At 40.2% G+C, this 19,654-nt stretch overlaps 1 protein-coding gene across 3 annotated transcripts in view; it reads left to right on the forward strand.

The window, feature by feature from the left end:
- The window catches only part of LOC109463139 (DNA-directed RNA polymerase, mitochondrial-like), a 31,006-nt gene that overhangs the window by 6,194 nt on the left and 5,158 nt on the right, over positions 1 to 19,654 (forward strand). Inside the window, exons 6-28 of one of the 3 annotated variants that reach the window (XM_019759854.1) lie at positions 127 to 227; positions 849 to 903; positions 2,096 to 2,164; positions 2,872 to 2,991; positions 3,566 to 3,712; positions 3,890 to 3,983; positions 4,257 to 4,330; positions 6,081 to 6,200; positions 6,980 to 7,102; positions 7,282 to 7,320; positions 8,156 to 8,232; positions 8,527 to 8,593; positions 10,156 to 10,291; positions 11,136 to 11,269; positions 11,687 to 11,796; positions 13,362 to 13,476; positions 14,315 to 14,399; positions 15,307 to 15,418; positions 15,884 to 15,962; positions 16,512 to 16,634; positions 17,683 to 17,805; positions 18,449 to 18,526; positions 19,275 to 19,463. In XM_019759854.1, coding sequence (XP_019615413.1) covers positions 127 to 227; positions 849 to 903; positions 2,096 to 2,164; positions 2,872 to 2,991; positions 3,566 to 3,712; positions 3,890 to 3,983; positions 4,257 to 4,330; positions 6,081 to 6,200; positions 6,980 to 7,102; positions 7,282 to 7,320; positions 8,156 to 8,232; positions 8,527 to 8,593; positions 10,156 to 10,291; positions 11,136 to 11,269; positions 11,687 to 11,796; positions 13,362 to 13,476; positions 14,315 to 14,399; positions 15,307 to 15,418; positions 15,884 to 15,962; positions 16,512 to 16,634; positions 17,683 to 17,805; positions 18,449 to 18,526; positions 19,275 to 19,463 — 2,370 coding nt within the window. The remainder of the gene's footprint in view (positions 1 to 126; positions 228 to 848; positions 904 to 2,095; positions 2,165 to 2,871; positions 2,992 to 3,565; positions 3,713 to 3,889; positions 3,984 to 4,256; positions 4,331 to 6,080; positions 6,201 to 6,979; positions 7,103 to 7,281; positions 7,321 to 8,155; positions 8,233 to 8,526; positions 8,594 to 10,155; positions 10,292 to 11,135; positions 11,270 to 11,686; positions 11,797 to 13,361; positions 13,477 to 14,314; positions 14,400 to 15,306; positions 15,419 to 15,883; positions 15,963 to 16,511; positions 16,635 to 17,682; positions 17,806 to 18,448; positions 18,527 to 19,274; positions 19,464 to 19,654) is intronic. The other 2 variants (XM_019759852.1, XM_019759853.1) reach the window with 2 other exon arrangements.

Below are 19,654 nucleotides of genomic sequence, written 5' to 3' on the forward strand. Positions count from 1 at the left end.
AGTCCTCAAATGCTTGCAGTTTATATTATTATGCTATAATGTTCTTCTATAGAAATGTGATAACAGCAAGTTACTTTCATCTTTTTTTTTTCTCATTTTGAACTTGATTGATATGATTTTTTGCAGGCTAATATGGACAAAATTCGGCACCTGTTCTTCATGATGACCAAAGATGGGCACCACCCTAACCTACAGTCCTATGCAGCTGCACTGGAGTGTATGGGCAGGTAAAGAACTTCTAAAGATACATGTAGAATCCTGAAGTACTAGGGCTAGGTACCTAAACAGGGTTCAAAAACTTTACATTGTATTTGTACCAATGCAGGTAACTATAGGACTCGAAATGCACTTTAGCGCACCCAAAATTGGAGCTGTGCACCCAATTTTTTGCAGTGGGTGCACTGGTGCATCTAAATATTTTTGTAGGTATTTTTGTAGGCACTTTTATCTAAGTGTCAGAAAAATAATGAAATCTTTGTTGTAGTACTTGTCAGAGTAAAATGTTGAAGTCAGCTCCAATTTCAGATTCAAGCTTATAAGAGGAGTAGTAAGATCTGTTAAATTAAATGTGTTTTGTTTTATACGGTGCCAGTGCACCTATTCCAAAAAATGAATTTCGAGCCCTGGTACATGTACATGTACCAATTTGACAAAGTAGACTGTGGTCTTCAATACTTTTGTTATCTCATGCAAAGACCTTACTCTCACAAGAGGACCTCAAATAAAAGATGGTGCTGATTCAAACTTTTTTGTCTTTTTCCAGTGCTGATTTTCCACTTTGTGGTTTTAGTCAGAAAGATTTACTATATACTTTAAGCATGCTTTTACTTTTTTTCCATTTCCTACAGAGCTGGACTGACAGGTGCCGTGCCTATGAGATGTGTGAAACAGATGTACAAGGAGGTGAGTACCGGGGTCCACAGGTGCACATCTGATTTGTTTAACCTTCAACATGTTAATGTAGCCACTCGGTGCAAAGTTTGTACTGGTTCTGGGTTTAAGGCAACAGGAAGAAAGTTACTGTAAGGTCGCTTCATGTTCGCGGTAGCAAAAGTTCACGGTCTGAGAAAAATGGACATGTTTGCAGAACTATACATTCGTGGTGGCAGGTGCAGCAAAAAGTCAACGAATTGTTTTTTTTTTACAGTAATGATAAGTTAGCAGCATAGAAGTGACTGTGAAAACTGCAGATATACATGTAAAAGTACTGAAAAAAAAATTGTGATTTACAGTTAGGCCACACCAAGTAAATTTTATGGATGACGTCCTTTGGAGACCCTAAATCTAATGCGAGAGGGCAAAAAAACAAGAAGGGCCCTAAAAAACAAGATGCCTAGATTAGAAATATACTAAGAGACGACAAATGTTAGGACACCAATTGAATGAGGTGACACAGTGTAACAAGCAAGAAATATTTTATTCATCATCAAAACAGCAATAAATTAGGTGGAACAGTAATTGTCGTCCTGTGAGTTTGGGGAGATGGATGGAGCGGTCAGCAAGTTTCTTCAAATGTGGCAGCATGTACCAAACTGAATTTCTAATGGAAGTTAGTCATGATTTCCTTGCTTGATGCTTCATAAGCTTTGGTCCGTAAAAACCTATTTGCGGCACTGTCGTGACTCTTTGGTCATAGTTACAGGAAGCGGAATTTCTTGTTTTTTTTTCTAGGAACAGGCCAAAATCAATGCGCGCGCGGACGTCATCCATAAAATTTACTTGGTGTGGCCTTAGAATAGAAATGCATGTAGTTCATTTTGCAGCATAAATCTAGTGCAGTTGTAATCTTTGACCCTTGTCCTGCTGGCATTCCTGGCACACTATTTTTCACTAATTTCATATCTTAATTAGATCATAGTCTTAGACCCCCAAAAATTGCTCTGCAGTGGCATAGTTACTTCCGCATTCAATGCGTTTTGCTGCGGTGTGATGTGTTGCACGAGAAATACCCCCAAATCGTACCTATACAGGGTGCTATATAGATGGTACTGTATGTGCAGAACAACAATTGTTGGGCTCCACAGGACAAGGGTTATAGTTCAATAACACAGTTATGATCTAACTACATATGTATGAACACTTTGTGACACCACAGGGCTTCAACTTGGAGAACATTTTCAGGGATTGCACCTTCCAAGCTGATGAACAGGAGTACATATTAAAGGTGAACTGTCCTTTATTATATGTAGATGGAAAGGACTGTAGTTTTATTGTTTAGTGCTGTTGTATGTAATTTGTGTGCTATTGGCATCGTGTGGCGTAGTGGACAGAGCGTTCGGTGCTCAACAAGGAGCCCCGGGTTCGATTCCGGGTCGGAGCACAGGGGCATGTCCGAACATGCGCACCAACGTTGTGCCCTTGGGAAAGGTACTTTACACGTATCCCCCCTCAAATAGAGGGACAAGTCTCCAACGGCAGCTGTCTTCAGCTGGCGGACGAGAGCAGCACCAGGCGGGCTGGCGTAGTGAAGGCGGACCTTGAGCGTAACCAAGTCATCCGGCAGCTCGCTGCAAGCATCCCAACCGGAACTAGCACGTCTCCCTCGATATGGATCCGCTGGGGAAGATGGATGCCCAAGTGTGTGGGTCACAGATTCGCAACCTGTTATCCACCTTAAACAAATCCACGCGAAGGCCGCCGTGTCAACTGTAACCCTCACTCAGGTGTAGGGACTGACACGGTCATCCTACTCGGAAAGTCTGTATCTGTACATGAATCTGTATCTGTGCATGAATATGTATCTGTACATGAATCTGTATCTGATTGCAAATAAAGATATCGAGTGATTGCCATAGATTGTTAGTGTTATTGTTTGCTAAGGTTTGTCTCAACTCTCAAGTGTTTGCTTAAGTGTGTCTTTTTATACTTCAGGCAATACAAGATGGTTGTGGGATGGCAGACTTCGCCCCACCACCGCTCCCTTTGCCCCAGAGGTGTACAACAGATCTGGTATCATCTATCTATGCGGACAAGAGTAACGATAACTACAGCGTAAGCCCCTATTCTTGCCACACTGATGTTGGTATGCTATTGCATTATCCTTGATTATATCTACCATGTTTGAGCCAAAAAACAAATAGAGAAAAATGTCTGCCAGACTGTCATACTGTAAATTCTCAGGACTTGCTCAAACATTGGGCAATCAGAGATATAGCCACCTTGACAAAAAGCACCCTCTGGCAAAACGAACAGAAACTGCGCTACGAAACATGCAGATAAATGCATGGACCAGCCAAAACAATACCAGTATGTCACATTCTTGCGATAATTTTGTTTACCTTCACAGATGGAAAACATATTATTTTTGCTCAGTTTCTTCTTCTACTTCAAACACAGGGTCAATGACCTGAACCAGATGTCTGTCACCATGGTAACTGGTGCTGCAGCAGACACCCTGTGGTGTTGGATTACACTATGTAGCAGAACAGAGTTGGAGAGGCTGCTCACCATACATATGAATGGATTTGAGTAAGAATACACAGGGCAGTAGTCAGTTTGGCTAGACCAGGTGAAGGTAAACATTATGCTTTTTCCCTCTTAAGTGTAAAGTTGTTTTGTTTTGCAGGATACGTCCTTGCAGGCCCGACCCTTGTTTACAGAAGAGGAGGTTGTAGAGCGATGTAACGCCCAGCTGGAGATGGAGACACAACATTGGCTGAAAGTAGAGTCTGTGGAGGGGCAGAGACAGTCCAGTCAGGAGGTCCTAAAGTTGGTGGGTACAGCCAAGCTTGGTTTGGGTTTCCTTTGATGCCCATAATCATGATAATGAACGAACATTTTCACCTGAATGAAGTGAGAGTTACGTATTCTTTTTATATATTATTGTACAAATATATAAACAAAAAACAAACAAACAAACGAAGAAACAAACATGTTTATCTTACCACAGCGAGAGCTTCTCCAGACCCACAAGACGATGTGGGAGACTGGTTTGCTGCAGGCCTTCAGGACACTCAAGAAACAGATGGACAGACAAAGTAAAGGTAAGACTCAATGTTATAAAGCACTAGTAACAGTTCCTTCTGGTGCTTTTGCTCTGTAGGCTGTTTTTTTGTACCCATTCTGTTTTGGCTCTGCAAGCTCTTTGATGGCAGGCTTTCTTGCTAGATAGTCGGGTATCTAGCTGTCCCTATTGAGACAATATTGGCCCTTGCTTTCAAATGTCTGTCAGAATCCCGTTTTGATGCTGTTACAAGTGCAGCGATTTGAACAACAGACAGTCTTTCTGACATCACTGTAAACATTTTGTTTTCCAGCTAAAGGCCAGGTGAACATCTATCCTTTCCTCTGTGTGCTGGAGGAACAGGAATATGTGGACATGATGGTGCAGGTACATTTGTAGGAATAAGTTGCAGATTTATCTCGGCTGTGATGCATGTATCTTTATGATACTGTATTTGGTAGGTAGGTTCAGGATGGGACAATGAAGCGGCTATTCCGAGATCAGGGTGCGCCAATGGCATCGTGCATCGTTATGTCAATCTTACTCTGTATTTATCGCATTCTGTTGACATTTATCAAACTTGTTATACTAGTGCAGTTATTTTCCAGACAATCAGGAAGAGATTTGGTGTTAAGATGTTTAAAACTTATGCTATGGCCAATTTAAGACCAGAAATTGGCATAAAATCTACGTTATGCTGTTGCACTTGAAAAATGCCAGTTTTTGAAATATGCTTTTAAGTAATTTGGGAACAAAAAAATGGAATGAAAAGATTTGCAATATGTTCAGACATGCTCAGTCTGATATTTTTTGCAAAAAACCTGATGATGATTGGAAATTTCTCTTTCCTAGAGCGTATTTATCAATATGTTGTACACGTTATGTAAAATTCATAAATTAACACATTGCAACTAACTTATCTCCCTGTACTAAAAAGGATGGTGATAGAACTGGCCATTTTGCATGTTATGCAAGGTACATCCATATATGACACAAAACATGTGTTTTTATGTTGCTTGTCCTTTGGGTTAATATGGCTGATGGCTTACAGTTACCTGTCTTTTTTGTCCGAGAAAATGTGTAGTGTCCGTTGCTCGGTAATAACTTAAAATAGAAAAGCTGTGGGTGCATATGATTTCAGGTTTTGAAACAGCTGAAGATGCTGACTTAAAACACAGTAGCTATTTCAGTCTATTGCTGTAATTATATGAAATAATGTCAAAAAACCTCAAGGGTGTAGTGTCCGTTGCCATGTAGTGTCCGTTGCCAAGTATACCATATAGGTACATTAATTACATTTTGTTGCAATTTTGAAGTAATTTTTTCATTTATGTTATTTCTGTAGCATTTTGTCAACCCCTAAATGACAGGTCTTGCAAGATTTGGTGTTCTTGTCATGTACTTGAGCGGCCAGATGTGGCCGGCAACGGACACTACAGCTTAGCTGTAGTGTCCGTTGCCGGCCACATCTGAAATGAGTGGGCTAAAGTTTGGAAGAGCACAACTTTTGAACTGAACGTCTCTATCCAAAAATTTAAAAAGTGCAATGTATGGTAACACCTCTAGTGCGATTTTCTGCACTGAAAGTAGAAAAATATAAAACTTGAAAAATTGGCCCAAGTGCAACCCTTTGGCGCACCCTGATCTCGGAATAGCCGAAGGTCAAAGTCAATTTTGGGTACTCTAGCAGTTTTGTAAGGTACTGCAGCAGATTGCATGGGTATGACATGTCATATACGTTGTGAACATATGATGGTCATGATTTTTGAGAAACACATATTATTATTTTGGGCAATGGGTACCTGGCATGGTTTTCAGCGAAATAGCTGCTTTTTTTCATGACAGAGTTTGATTAGACAGGATAACGTGTTGATGATGTGGATTTTTTCAAAATACTTTGTAGGTAGTTTGGGGTGGGGAATATGAAAGTCAAGTTCGAATTTGGGGGATTATGAATAAGGTCATGTGTCTGTAACCATAATTCTCACAACTTAATGTTCGGAACTTATAGGTCATTAATCATCCTGATGAAGGCAACAGTGGTCGTTGAAATTTTGATCCCCCTGTACTCTTCGTGTTGGAATAAAGTTTTACAATGTACTATGACATTGTTTCATTGTTGTTTGACTCTCTACAGGCAATCTGCCTTGTAGCGGTGACCGGTGACCCCCTGCTGATCATAGCGCGCGACCTCGGCACGAAGATCCAACAGAAGTACCGCATCAAGCAGAAACTACAGAGTGGCAGTGTGGAAAAGGTTAGGTTGTCAATCAATGCACTATTCATACAGTGCCATTATTTGCTTTATCTGTATTGGCTATTAGGGCCACCTATCTAAACATTACAGTACTACAGGTACAAGTTCAGGTATAGAGATTTAGGTACAGATCCCGGACATAAACAATTTGACTAAGTAACCTATGGTCTTCAAGGGTGAGACAAAAAGTAAATTCAAAGCTTTATTTTGATATATTATGAAAAAAAACTACCCTTATTATGTAATGAGAGGACCTCAAAGCAAAGATGTTGCTGATTTCAATGTGCGGCATACTCATAAAGTGCACTGCCACACATGCTCTTGTTTTGGTCCAAATGTTACATGTTAACAGTACACAAATATCTCTGAATTATGTTCACCTTCTCAGCAGGAAAGGAAAATATATTCATTTGTTTTTGTTCAGTTTTGTCTTCCTCTTCTTCTCCAAACACATTAAGTCAATGACCTGGACCAGACATCTGTCACCATGGTAACTGGTGCTATAGCAGACACCCTGTGGTGTTGGATTACATTTTATAGCAGTACGGAGTTAGAGGGGCTAGTCCATGTATGCGAACATGAGTAAGAGCAGTAGTTAGTTAGGCCAAGGAACCTTCTTGGTTAGGCTAGACCATGTGAAGAATATGCATTTGCTTTGCAAAGGTTACATTTCTAGTATAGATGTTGTAACAATTGGTACAGTGGACATAGTTGATACATGTACAATATATGACATGTACGAGTACTAATTTTTCTTGGTGCCTGTATGTTGTCCATAGATCAGACAGATTTACCAGGACTACTGTAGCTTCATGGTAAACAACGTGCAGGGAGGCAGGCCTGGTCAGGCTCGCGAGCTGTGGTACCAACTGGAGGGGGACCACAGTGTCAGCCCTGTAGTGGTGGGTTTCTTTCACATCGTTCATTCATTCATTCATTCATTCCTTCATTCATTTGTTCATAAATGTCAGTATCATACAGATTTCCTCATCAGGAATATTTTTGGTTTTGCCCTGTGAAATTGCACTTGATGTCTTGAACACCTAAGCACACCATTTTCTTTATTTTCTTTATTCTGTAGGGTGATGAGTGTGCTTGGCCCATCAATCTGATCATCAATGTAAGTACCAGTCAGAAACATAGCCTGGAGTTAGTGATGCATACCGGTTCACTGGACTTGGATCTGGACTTGTAAGAATGTTTAGGTTCAAGTCCAAAAAAACCTAAAAGTCAAGAACCGAGTCCGGACTTATTACCATAAAAGACCATTCCACATACCCCTTTTCTTTCCAAAACACCTAAAACCTTCCGTAGATTGCAAAATCTTTGCTGCAAAATGAAGAAAACATTGCCATTGGGCATCGTCAAGTACCGGCCTCCATGTTATGTGGCCAAAGTTTCACCCAGATAACATTGCAAGGTTGCCAACATGCAATTTTGTACATGCCATGGGTTTAGGTCTGGACTTACAAGTCCGGAACTAAACCTAAATCTCTGGACTTGAATCTGGACCTGAACCTAAAATTGGATTTAGGTATGCATCACTACCTGGAGTCTTGCCTGTTCTACCCATGATTTGCTCTGACCATCGCTATTACTGTAAATCATGTTATATTCACGGTAGTTTGCAGTCTGAGAAAAATGGGCATGTTTCCAAAACTATATCTTCGCTGTGGGGGCAGGTGCAGAAGAAAGAAAGTGGACACATTATTTGTTCACGGTAATGATAAATTCGCAGCACAGAAGTGACTGTGAAAACCACGAATTAAAGTAGCATGAATATAAAGTGATTAAAAGTACCTCAGAATAGTCCAGCCTCTGTCCTTATTGAAATGTTTGGTCCTTGCATGATTTGGCTCTTGCTAGAAGTAGTTGTTGAGATTGTAGAAGAATCTTTCATGTATGTGTTTTTTTCAAAGGCACTGACATTGCAATGTTGTACATTTTATATCCAGTTGGGAAGTCTGTTGGTAGATGTGATGGTTCGAGAGGTGAAAATCGACAATAATCTCTTCAGAAAGACCAGTGAACAGTAAGTACTGTTTGTTTGTTTGTTTGTTTGTTTGTTTGTTTGTTTGTTTGTTTGTCTGTTAGGTCTTTATATGCATGTAACTCAAGTATTCAGGAAGAAAATTATAAATTTGAGTAAAACTTGTACTTGCTGGGAGAGAGAGAGAGAGATTGACTAGCATTTTTCTCCAACTTTGTGATTCAAGTAAAAATCAGACACTGCTTAAATTTTGTGTTCAAAGAAAAGTCACTGTTATGTTACTAGTAATTGATGAGAACTATCAATGATCATGTATAATTTCCCTTGTGTCTGTAGGAAGCTGATACCTGCCCTGTACCACATGTACACCTATAGGAACATCAAACAAGTAGGCATTATTAAGGTGAGTAGTTATTGCCAAGATTTGCTCTTTTCTATCTGCAAGTTATCTGCATGCACCAAATTAAAATACATGTATGCATTGTGACCTATGATGATATGTAACTTTGTATATGAGTAAAGCAGTGTTGATTTTATCATATTTAGGCCACACCAATTTAATTTGTTGGTTCTCGGATTCGCCTCTTCGTTTTTTTCTGATTTGCAAAAAAAAAATTTGATTCTGGTCCTGAATCAACTGAAAAATGCTCATGTTTTACCCCCAACAGTTGAGGAAAGTCCTTTTCTTCCTAGTTGTTACAGTTTTCCGATCTATCATTGCAGTGGTTTGATTAAAAGTTCAAAATTCAATGTTTAAATTTTAACCCGGCCTTTTATGTTGACTTCATGGCTCATTTCGTAGCATTTAAGCCTATAATAGGATGCCTAGACCTGTTTTATTTTATTTTTTTCGCCCTGTCGCTTCATATTTTTTCTGAAAAAATCCGAGAACCAACAAATTAAATTGGTGTGGCCTTAGGTCTTCATATGCATGTAACTCAAGTATTCAGGAAGAAAATTATAAATTCGAGTAAAACTTGTACTTGCTGGGAGAGAGAGAGAGATTGACTAGCATTTTTCTCCAACTTTGTGATTCAAGTAAAAATCAGACACTGCTTAACTTTTGTGTTCAAAGAAAAGTCATTGTTTGTTATGAGAGCTATCATTGATCCTGCACAGTGGCGTCGTGTGGTGTAGTGGTACATCACTGGACCATGAAACGGGGAGACCCGGGTTCGATTCCGGGTTGTACCCGAACAAGTCCGATCATGCGCCCCGACGTTGTACCCTTGGGAAAGGTACTTTACACGAATTTCTTCACTTCACTCAGAAATGAGTACCTAGCTTTGGTTAGGGACGTCCCTCGGATAGGACGTTAAATGGAGGTCCCGTGTTTGGAAGAGCCACACCCCACGCACGTTAAAGAACCCACCGCACTTATCGAAAAGAGTAGGGGACCTTCCCGGTGTGAGTGGTTCAAACCTTACAGTCTTGTCTCGGGGTTGGCATCTTTGAAAAGGTGATAGTCACCTGTTATGTCAATCCTTCCACAAATGTGGTAAATCTTCATAAAATAAATAAATAATTTCCCCTGGTTCTGTAGGAAGCTGATCCCTGCCCTGTATCACATGTACACCTATAGGAACATCAAACAAGTGGGCATTATTAAGGTGAGTAGTTATTGCCAAGATTTGCTCTTTTCTATCTGCAATTAATCTGCATGCACCAAATTAAAATACATTTGTACATGTATGCATTGTGACCTATGATGATATGTAACTTTGTATATGAGTAAAGCCGTGTTGATTTTAGCATATTTAGGATGACATGAATTTTCGTCCATTTCCAAAAGAAGCTTTCTGTACCGCATTGTAAAGTAAATCAATTCCCAAGGAAAAGAAGAAAACATTCATTCTACATAATTTGCTATATACTTTTTCAAGTGCAGACAGATAACAAACAAATAAATAAACAAATAAGTTTGTGAGAGGGAACCTTTATTGAACTCTGTATGTTTGTGCGTAGCCCCACCCCATGCTGGTACAGTTAGTAGAAGGTGCCCAGGACACCAGCCTTGTGTTTGACAGCAGTCTACTGCCCATGCTCATGCCTCCGGTGCCTTGGTCTTCTGTCAAGAAGGGCGGCTTTCTGTTGTCTCCAAGTGAGTCTCATTCTCAGTTCACTGCTTTTAAAGATAAGGCCACACCGATTTAATTTTATGGATGACATCCTCTGAAGACCCCCAAACTAGTGCGTGCGGGCGAATAAAAAAAAATTCTGGCCAAAAATAAAAATGCTACTAAACCACAGGAATACAAAGCGGGTATTGTGAAATTGCGGCAGTACATAGCGACGTATACGATCGCGACAAGCCGACACATGCTGGCTTTTTTGAGGAATTTATGAATCGGTACTGTACGTATGTACTGAGTTCTTGAGTCCTGGAGCTTCGAATTCGATAGCCTGGGTGCTCAGCTCCGTATTGTCGCTTACTACCATGGACTGCCCAGGCCTAGAGCCAGGCCAGAGCCTAGGTGGACGTGATCTTTTTTTTTTTTTTGAGGGCGACAGGCGAAAATCAATGCGCGCGCGGATGTCATCCATAAAATTAAGTCGGTGTGGCCTAATACAACTGTGTCGTCCGTATCAACCGAGGTATCAGCCTGACTGCGGGTTGGATCGCCCAAAGGCTGGAGAGAGACCCAGCCCACGGGAGGGCTGGGACTGAGGGTGATGCGGAATACACTGTGTGTTGTACCATTTTATTAATGTCATACCCACCTAATAAAATACACATTTTATTTTTAGAACACTTGGAAGCCTGTGCGATAACCAAATAGAACCCTGTCATACCACTAACAGCAGGCTATCTCCCTGCTTTAGTGCTTGCGCAACTGTGTGGCCCAAGGGCTACAGCAACGGAGATGGGCACCACCACAGTCAATGCTCTGCATGGAGTGGAATGGGACCTTTTTTTTATGGCATTCCCTTTTGTTATCTCCCAGCTAAGTTGATGCGATCCAATGACGCCACGTTACAACACGAACTACTCCTGGAGAAAGTCGGGACATCGGAGTTGTACCCAATCCTGGACTCTCTCAACCAATTGGGAGCCTGTGCCTGGAAAATCAACCAACCAGTGAGCAGCATCAACTTAATTTAATTAATTTCCTTACTGCTTGTTTGACTGGCGTAAAAGAAAAGTTACAAAATGTAGTCCTCTACATCTGTACATTGTAAACTTTCACATATGGAAACTACATTTGTAAACTTCAAAATTGAATATATGTAACTGACTGGCATAATATATCACATCAATTTTGTGACACAGAAATGTCCTTAAGAACAAAGATTTTTGTCAAAATAATTGATTTTTTTTGTAAACTAATCTAATTACATAATACTACATGTTCTAAATTTATAAATTATATGCCTCTTAATGTTTTTTTAATCATAATTGGTATGTTTGACTGAACACAAGTCACACACTACTATCTACTGGAAAAAACATAATGCTTTGCCTCAGTTTAGAATGACAGCTTTACCTTTACTATAGATCCTGGACTTGGTTATTCAAGTGTTCAACAACAAGGGCAGTAAGGAGTTGGATATTCCCCAGCCAGTCTCAGAGGCCCCTACCTTCCCCAAAGTGGGAACGGAGATGTTGTAAGTTGTTCTATGTTGCACTTAGAGCTGTGTACCTAAACAAATTTTAGGTACAGGTACAGGTACAGGTACACAGGTTTAGGTACAGGTCCGGACCTGAACCTGTACCTAAAAAATTCGACCAATTTACATGCTCTTCTGAACTCTTTCAATAGCAACAAAAACATGTATACACTTGATAGTTAAGGTTTAATTTTGGTTTATGGAGAATGCTCAGATAAAATATAGGCAAAAGTAAGGTATTATTGTTTTCATGAACACACTGTCCTTACATTGGAACCCATTGGCGACCAGCTATTTCCACATTTAAGGTCACAATTAGGCATAAAGTTGGTGTGAAATTGTTTAGGTACAGTACCGGTACTGAGGGATTAGGTATTTTGGACCTGTACCTAATCAATTTTTCCGGTACAGTATCGGTACTGAGTATCGGTACACAGCTCTAGAACTTGCACTTCATTTGATTTTAGCATTTAGAGTCATTGCATGAGAAAATCAGGCAGAGGTTGGAAGATGGGGGTCGGCCTGATTGACTTATACTTAGTATAGTAACTATATATAATATGATAGGTATGTGAAAGTGATGCATAATCTCGGAAAAGGATAGTACCCCAGAAAAATGACTGACATTTAAAGAGATGAAAACTCTGCTTTTATAGGTTCTGATATAACCCCCTAGCACACCGTTGTAATTTCGTCTTCAACTTTTTGTCTGTTAGGCCATGTTGATTTGATTATATGGATGACATCCTCCGGGAGCCCCAAAACTGATGCGCGCGTGCGAATAAAAAAAAAGTTTTGCAAAAAAAAAGTTCTTTTCATTATGAAATATACGTGGTCATGAGGGTTGAGCAAATGGCACAGAATATGGTTTGGCGAATAATCTAGTCTTCAAGTTCATTTCTTTACAATTTCGTTTTTTTTCGTTTGATTTTGGCATTCTACGACATTGGTAGTTTTTATGAATTTTTTTTGTAACTTATAGTATATTTTTGCTCATTTTGCAACTGTTTTGTACGATTTACAGTATGGTTGAAAACTTTTTTTTTTGGAAACGGCCGAAAATTCATGCGCGCGCGGATGTCATCCATATAATCAAATCAACATGGCCTTACAACAACAAAAGTGCCTGGGTTATATGAAAACATAAAACTATTGTGTTCTTACACAAATGTATCTTTAACAGAATTATCAAACAAGCCATCACAATTGCAATAATTTATAATGGCTGTCATAAGTTGATTTTCGAGGCTCTCAAACATAGCAAAAACGTATTGGAAAATGATACTTATGTTGTAGAATCAATTTCAAAGGAATAGAAGAAAATGTGAAGAAATGATAAGGAAGAGTCTATGATTTGCCATACCATTTTCTGTGTGTTCAACTTTCATGACTGTTTAGATTTCATAATTAATGCAACTGTTTTTTTGCCCGCACACTTTTTAAAACTTTTTTTATCCGCACACTCGCATCAGTTTTGGGGTTCCCAGAGGATGTCATCCAGATACATTTGTAATGATATCAACATGGCCTATCATATCAACAAAACTATGTTGTCCCCACAGAACCAATGGAGACAAGCAAGCCATGAGGAAACAAATGGCTCAAGTGCGGAAGTTACGCAGTGAGATGCACAGCCTGAGAATGGACATGCTTTACAAACTGTCCATTGCTAACAGGGTAAGTCTCGCATTTCCCTTTTTTTTTAAAGAAAGTCATATATGGGTTATGATATACAGATGATATAGACCATGCCAATTCAGTTTGCTGGTTTTTGGAATTAACAATTAGGCCACTCCGATTTAATTTTATGGATGACATCCGCGCGCGCATTGATTTTCGCTCGATCTCAAAAAAAAAAGAAAAAAAATCACGTATTCCGAGGCTCTGGCCTGGCTTTAGGCCTGGGTAGTGCATGGTGGTGATAACTCTGGTTGACGGCAGCCAGGCTACCGAAGCTCCAAGACTCAAGAACTCAGTACATACGTACAGCAGTGTCGATTCATATATTCCGCAAAAATCCAGCATGTGTCGGCCTGTCGTATACGTCGCTATGTAATGCGCAAAATTCACAATACCAGGTTTGTATTCCTGTGGTTTTGTAGCATTTTTATTTTGGGCCGGATTTTTTTTTTTTCGCCCGCGTGCACTAGTTTGGGGGTCTTCAGAGGATGTCATCCATAGAATTAAATCGGTGTGGCCTTATCATTCAAATGGAAAGTTGACATGCAAACTTAACATACATGATTGTATCTATCTAAGTCTATATAACATAAGGGGACAGTCATACATTGGTACAGTGTCTATACAATGTAAGGGAATGTAGTCAGATTTAATTTTTTCTCAGTACAGTACTCTGTTTTTACTTAATTTACACTTTTGCTTCATTTTTGCTTCAAAATGTCTTGAACCCAAGGAAATTCCTTGAGCATTTTTGGGCAAATACAAAATGTAGAAGTTTAGAACATTAACTACACAGTAACTATTATTAACAATTATTATCCTGCTTTTTCTCCAGTTCCGTCATGAGATTTTCTACTTTCCCCACAACATGGATTTCCGGGGCAGAGTCTATCCGTGTCCTCCTCACTTCAACCACCTAGGTACGTCACTCTCACTCGGTGTTGCTTACCTGACTTGTACGCTACAGGAAAGGGTAGCACGTCTTTAGGATGGGACATTAAGCCCTGGTACACTGTTTCATTTTATATGATGAAAAAAGCTCCTCCTTTATGTACTGTACATAGCATCTGTCTTATCTGTCAAGACCAGATCAATCAGCTAAACTGTGCATTCAGTTACCCCAGTTGCTCAAGCAACTAGATATGATTTTGGAAATGTTCAGATGGTTCAGGTAGCATCCACTACCTTTGGATGCAAGTGAATCAAATGGCTCCTGATGTTATAGAAAGGTAGTGGATGCTACCTGAAATGTCTGCCCATTTTCAAAATCATATCCAGTTGCTTGAGTAACTGCGCTGCTTTAGGCGTATCTTATTACCTGGATGTCTAACTTTCACCGACATATTCGGTGGTCGAAATACTAAATTTTTTCAGTGCTCTGCAATATTGCAGAAGAGTCAAAATTTTGTTCTGCAATTTGGAAATACTTTCTGCAAATACACAAGCCTCTATACTACAATCTTGCAGGTTTATAAGCATGAACTATTGATTGATATGCAAATTAGTGAAGACATTTTGGAAGTCCAAAAGGAAACAAAAGATAGACAAGTCAAGACAAAGTTGATGTAAATTAGTGAAGAAACTCCTGTTGTTTCAGAACAGGAGCTTAAGTGTTGTATGTCCATGGGGCCAAGAGCGTCAAATCCCAAGTGCCAATTTTTCCTGCTGCAAAATTGCAGATTGTATAAATTTTTCTTCTGCAATCTTTGAAATCTATCTGCAGATTGCAGACTGCAGACAGGTATTTCGAGCACTGTATTCATACTGTTCATTGAGCCAAACTGGTTTGAGATGACTTTCACGTATGATGTCCTGTTGGTACCACAGGCAGTGATGTGGCCAGGAGTATCCTGGTCTTTGCTGAGGGACATCCCCTGGGAGAAAAGGGACTGGATTGGCTCAAGATCCACCTGGTCAATCTTACAGGCTTCAAGAAAAAGTAAGCGTGTTGGGAAGATATGTTTACGTTGGCAATGAAGATTTTGATTTGTTTATAACGTTACATGAATGTATGACATCCGTGCGCACATGAATTTTCTCCCCTTCAAAATTAGAAGTTGTCGACCATACTGTAAAATTAATCATTCAAAGTAGCTGCAAACTGAGCAATTATATTCATATGCCGTGAATTGCCAAAAAGTATTGGAAAACAAAAGGAAAAGAAGAAAATGTGACGAAATGGATATGAAGAGTCTCTTATACACGCCATACCATACCCTGTGTGTTTAGTCATTTATTCAACCTTCATGACCATGTTCTAGTAGATTTCATACTGAAGGCAACTTTTTTTATTCACATGCTCGCATCAGTTTGAGGATGTCATCCATGTAATCAAATCAACAGGGCTTTAGCAGGAATTGGTGTTTCTATAGAAATGACTACCCAACTTGTTTCCTCCCTTCAGGAACTCCCAAACGGAAAGGTTAGAATATGCAAATGAGATGATGGAGGAGGTCCTTGACTCTGCAGACCACCCCATGATGGTACAATGTCTTCATTGTTCAGCTTTCAAACCCTCTGATGCTTTGTTCTTTGTGTGTTTTGATAGCAGGCTGAGTTCATAATGTCACATGTTTGTATTGCTCTGTAAGCCCATCCAATAAAGTCCATATTCATCCAAGAGTAAAATACTGTAATTCCTGATTTTTTCATGGTACTTTTATGTTTATGGCTTTCACAGTCGCTTCTGTACCGCAAACTTATCATTAGTACTGTTAACTAATCAATCACAGAATTCTTTTTTTCTACATCTATTGCCACTGTGTTCATCTGTGTGTTCTCTGCTGATTTTGTGGCATGCATTTATCTGTATGTTTGAGTTGAATTTATGTGCATTGCCCATATGTATATTTGTGTTTTTATCACTGATTTTGCAAAATGTATGATACATGCAATGTATGTTTTGTTTTTAACTGTATGACTGTACATTTGAGTCCTGGGAAGACTAGCCCAACAGGACAAAAAGGTTTTGAAATAAATGAAATGAAAGCACACAATTTTTCTTTTTTGTGTCACTCTGTCTTCCCCTCCAGGGTCGTAAGTGGTGGATGACGGCAGATGAACCCTGGCAGGCCCTGGCCTGTTGTATGGAGATCGCCAACGCTGTGAGGTCACCTGACCCTCAGGCTTACATCTCACACTTCCCTGTACACCAGGTAAGGGGACAGTGTCTACAGCTAACGCCACTTAATGTGATAAAAAAATCAAAAGGGAAACTGAGCAGACAAATAGAAGAATATGGAACAAAAGTTTTCAAAGACCAGAAGTAATCTCTGTAATTACCTCCGGGGAAGGAGATATCCTTCCGCGAGGAGGTTTTACTATTGTTCGAAACATTTCTGTCAGCAGCTGTTTCTCGCGATCGGCTGGACGGATTGGTCTGTGGTTCGGTATACGTATTGCTATTGGGCTGCAGATGATGCAGAACGTTTTTGTTTAATTGCATATGTGCTTATGGGCGTCGAAATAAAAGGTTTTTAAGTGCTCCGAACACCCCCGCCATGCTGAAAATGGAATTTACCATGTTGTTAAGGAATGGGGAGGTTGCAGTTTTGGGTCTTAGCATTCAAAAGGGGTCAAACAGAGGGGTGTCTGGTTCCGATAAAAAATTTGGGCGACGGCGGGGGTAATGGCGCGGGTGACGGTGTAGGCTGTCAGACACGTTAATCAACAGTCCATACCAAACCAACCGTCAGTAGCCATCAAACACATACAAACATATTACGCACATAACTTTAATACTACACACAAACAAATAACCTAAACCAATACAATACAAAAAAACCCGGAGGTTTGAATCTACGATTTTCCTTGTTTTTTTTACTATTGTTTAAATTCCAACACAAAGAATTGTACTCACCTAGAGCTTTTGACAAGTCACTCTAGTCTTCTTCAATAGACTGACCCAGTGAGACTTGTCACGTGGCTTCTCTGAAGTGTAGGTCACACTGGGTCAGTCTATTGAAGAAGATGAGAGTGATTAGTCAAAAGCTCTAGATAAGAACGTGTTGGAACAAAAGTTTCAAATTTTAACTTGTAACTGGCAAAACAGACAAAATTTCATCACAGTCTTTGCATATTGTTTACCTGGATGTCTAACCTTCATCAATGGATCAGCCGAAAATTTATGGTGAGTTCCCTTTTTGTGTTGGAACAAGTCAAACTCTTTAACTAAAGTTTGACTTTGTTTTTCCCTGTACGCAGGATGGTTCGTGCAACGGACTGCAACATTACGCCGCTCTGGGGAGGGACATCACCGGCGCTCACCAGGTTAACCTCATGCCTGCCGAGTCCCCACAAGATGTCTACAGTGGAGTAGCCCGGCAGGTGAGGGTTAATCATGAGAAGTCAAGCCATGAAGCTGATTATGTTTACCGAAGGAAAACTATAAATTGTTTTCGCTCTGTTTCCTCTTTCCCGTTCCAAACACAAAAGGTCAATGACCAGAACCAGACATCTGTCACCTTGGTAACTGGTGTTGGGTTACATCATGTTGCAATTTTATAGCAGGAGGGATTTAGACTAGTACTCCATATACATGAAACTGTTTGAGTAAGAATTAACAGATCAGACCATATGCAAAGGTAAACATTATGCATTTGCTTTGCAAATGTTACCTTTTTAGTTGATTTATTGAAGTTAAAAGCCTCCCTGTAACCATTGGCATTGTCGCTTATGGCAGTACCCATCTCCATGTATTCTTTGTATCCCTTGGGCCACACAGTTGTGCAATCACTACAGCAGGGGGCTAGTCCACTGATAGTGGTGTGTGTTTAACAATTAATCATTTTTGTCAGTGACATCACATTTTTGCCTCACAGATATCAGTATGCTATGGGATAGGATAGATTCAACCGACTACACCAAAAGAATGACCAGGAAATTGGCTTTGAAAATCCCATTTTGCCGCCCTGAAATTGCATTGGATGTCTTTAGAGATGACAACATCTTGGTATGTGCTGCATCACAGGTGGAGAAACTACGAGCTACGGATGCAGAACAAGGGGTGAAGATTGCTCAGGTGTTGGACGGCTTCATCAACAGAAAGGTAGTCAAATTGGCCTGCAGTACATGTACAATACCTACTACTGGGTAGCCTGTTTGGAACATATGTACTACATCATTGATTGAGGCCCAAGATTGATATTCAAAATTTATTATATTTCAGTCCATACCATGGTATGGATGAAATATATTGTGTTCTCTCATGTTTCTTCTCCTTCTTCTTCTCCTCCTGCCAAACAGTCAAAGGGATTCAACTCCGCCATCATTCAGCCAAATGACTTGAAATTTGGCATGGAGGTAGAGTGGGCCAATACCCCCAGGCGTTTTTTTTTTCATTTTTTTGATACATGCCTTTGAAAAAATTTTATGAATGATTTTTGGGGCTATTTTTCGCCAAAAAAATGGATTTTTGGATCCTGAGCCCTGGTTTTACAACCAAATGATCTGAAATTCGGTAAGTGGGAGGGAGATGGACTGAAATATGCTGTATTTGCTCCCAAGCAAATGTCGGCCTCTCTAGTTTATAATTTATCTTTGGAACGTTAAGAACAGTGTATAATGATTCATGGAGACAACATCTAACTAACAAACAACTCTATGGCTGTCTCCCACCCATTTTGTTTGTAGTGCAAGGATACAGGCTTGCCCTGTTTGTAGTAATGAACTAGTTGCATCCCGCTGGGAGATGTAGGGTGGGAAGACAGTATCAATGTTAGATAAATTAGACTCTGGTCTCGCAGGGCCTACGAACACAAACTATATGCCCTGTTTACCTGTATGTCTGTCCGTAGGTGGTGAAACAGACGGTGATGACGGTAGTTTACGGGGTGACGCGGTACGGCGGCCGTCTGCAGATCCAGCGCCAGCTGAAGGACATCCCAGACTTCCCGCAGGACCACGGGTGGGAGGCCTCGGGATACCTGGTCAAGAAGGTCTTCATGAGCCTGAGAGAGATCTTCACTCTGGCCAGAGAAATCCAGGTACATAGTTTTACACTGTCTCTAGATTGGGCCATTTTGATTTGATTACGGTAAATGGTAAATGAAACTGCAGAAGGCCAACCCGCTAGACAGAAGCAGCTGGAGAGTAGCTATCAGACCCAAACGACACCCCACGACGTCCAACCCTTGCATGACGGGGAACAACGGACGCTAAGCCGTGCAGTGAGTGT

The sequence above is a fragment of the Branchiostoma belcheri genome, unplaced genomic scaffold, assembly GCF_001625305.1.
Source record: "Branchiostoma belcheri isolate BF01 breed outbred unplaced genomic scaffold, Haploidv18h27 scaffold122, whole genome shotgun sequence".
In the NCBI taxonomy this organism is placed as follows: domain Eukaryota; kingdom Metazoa; phylum Chordata; class Leptocardii; order Amphioxiformes; family Branchiostomatidae; genus Branchiostoma; species Branchiostoma belcheri.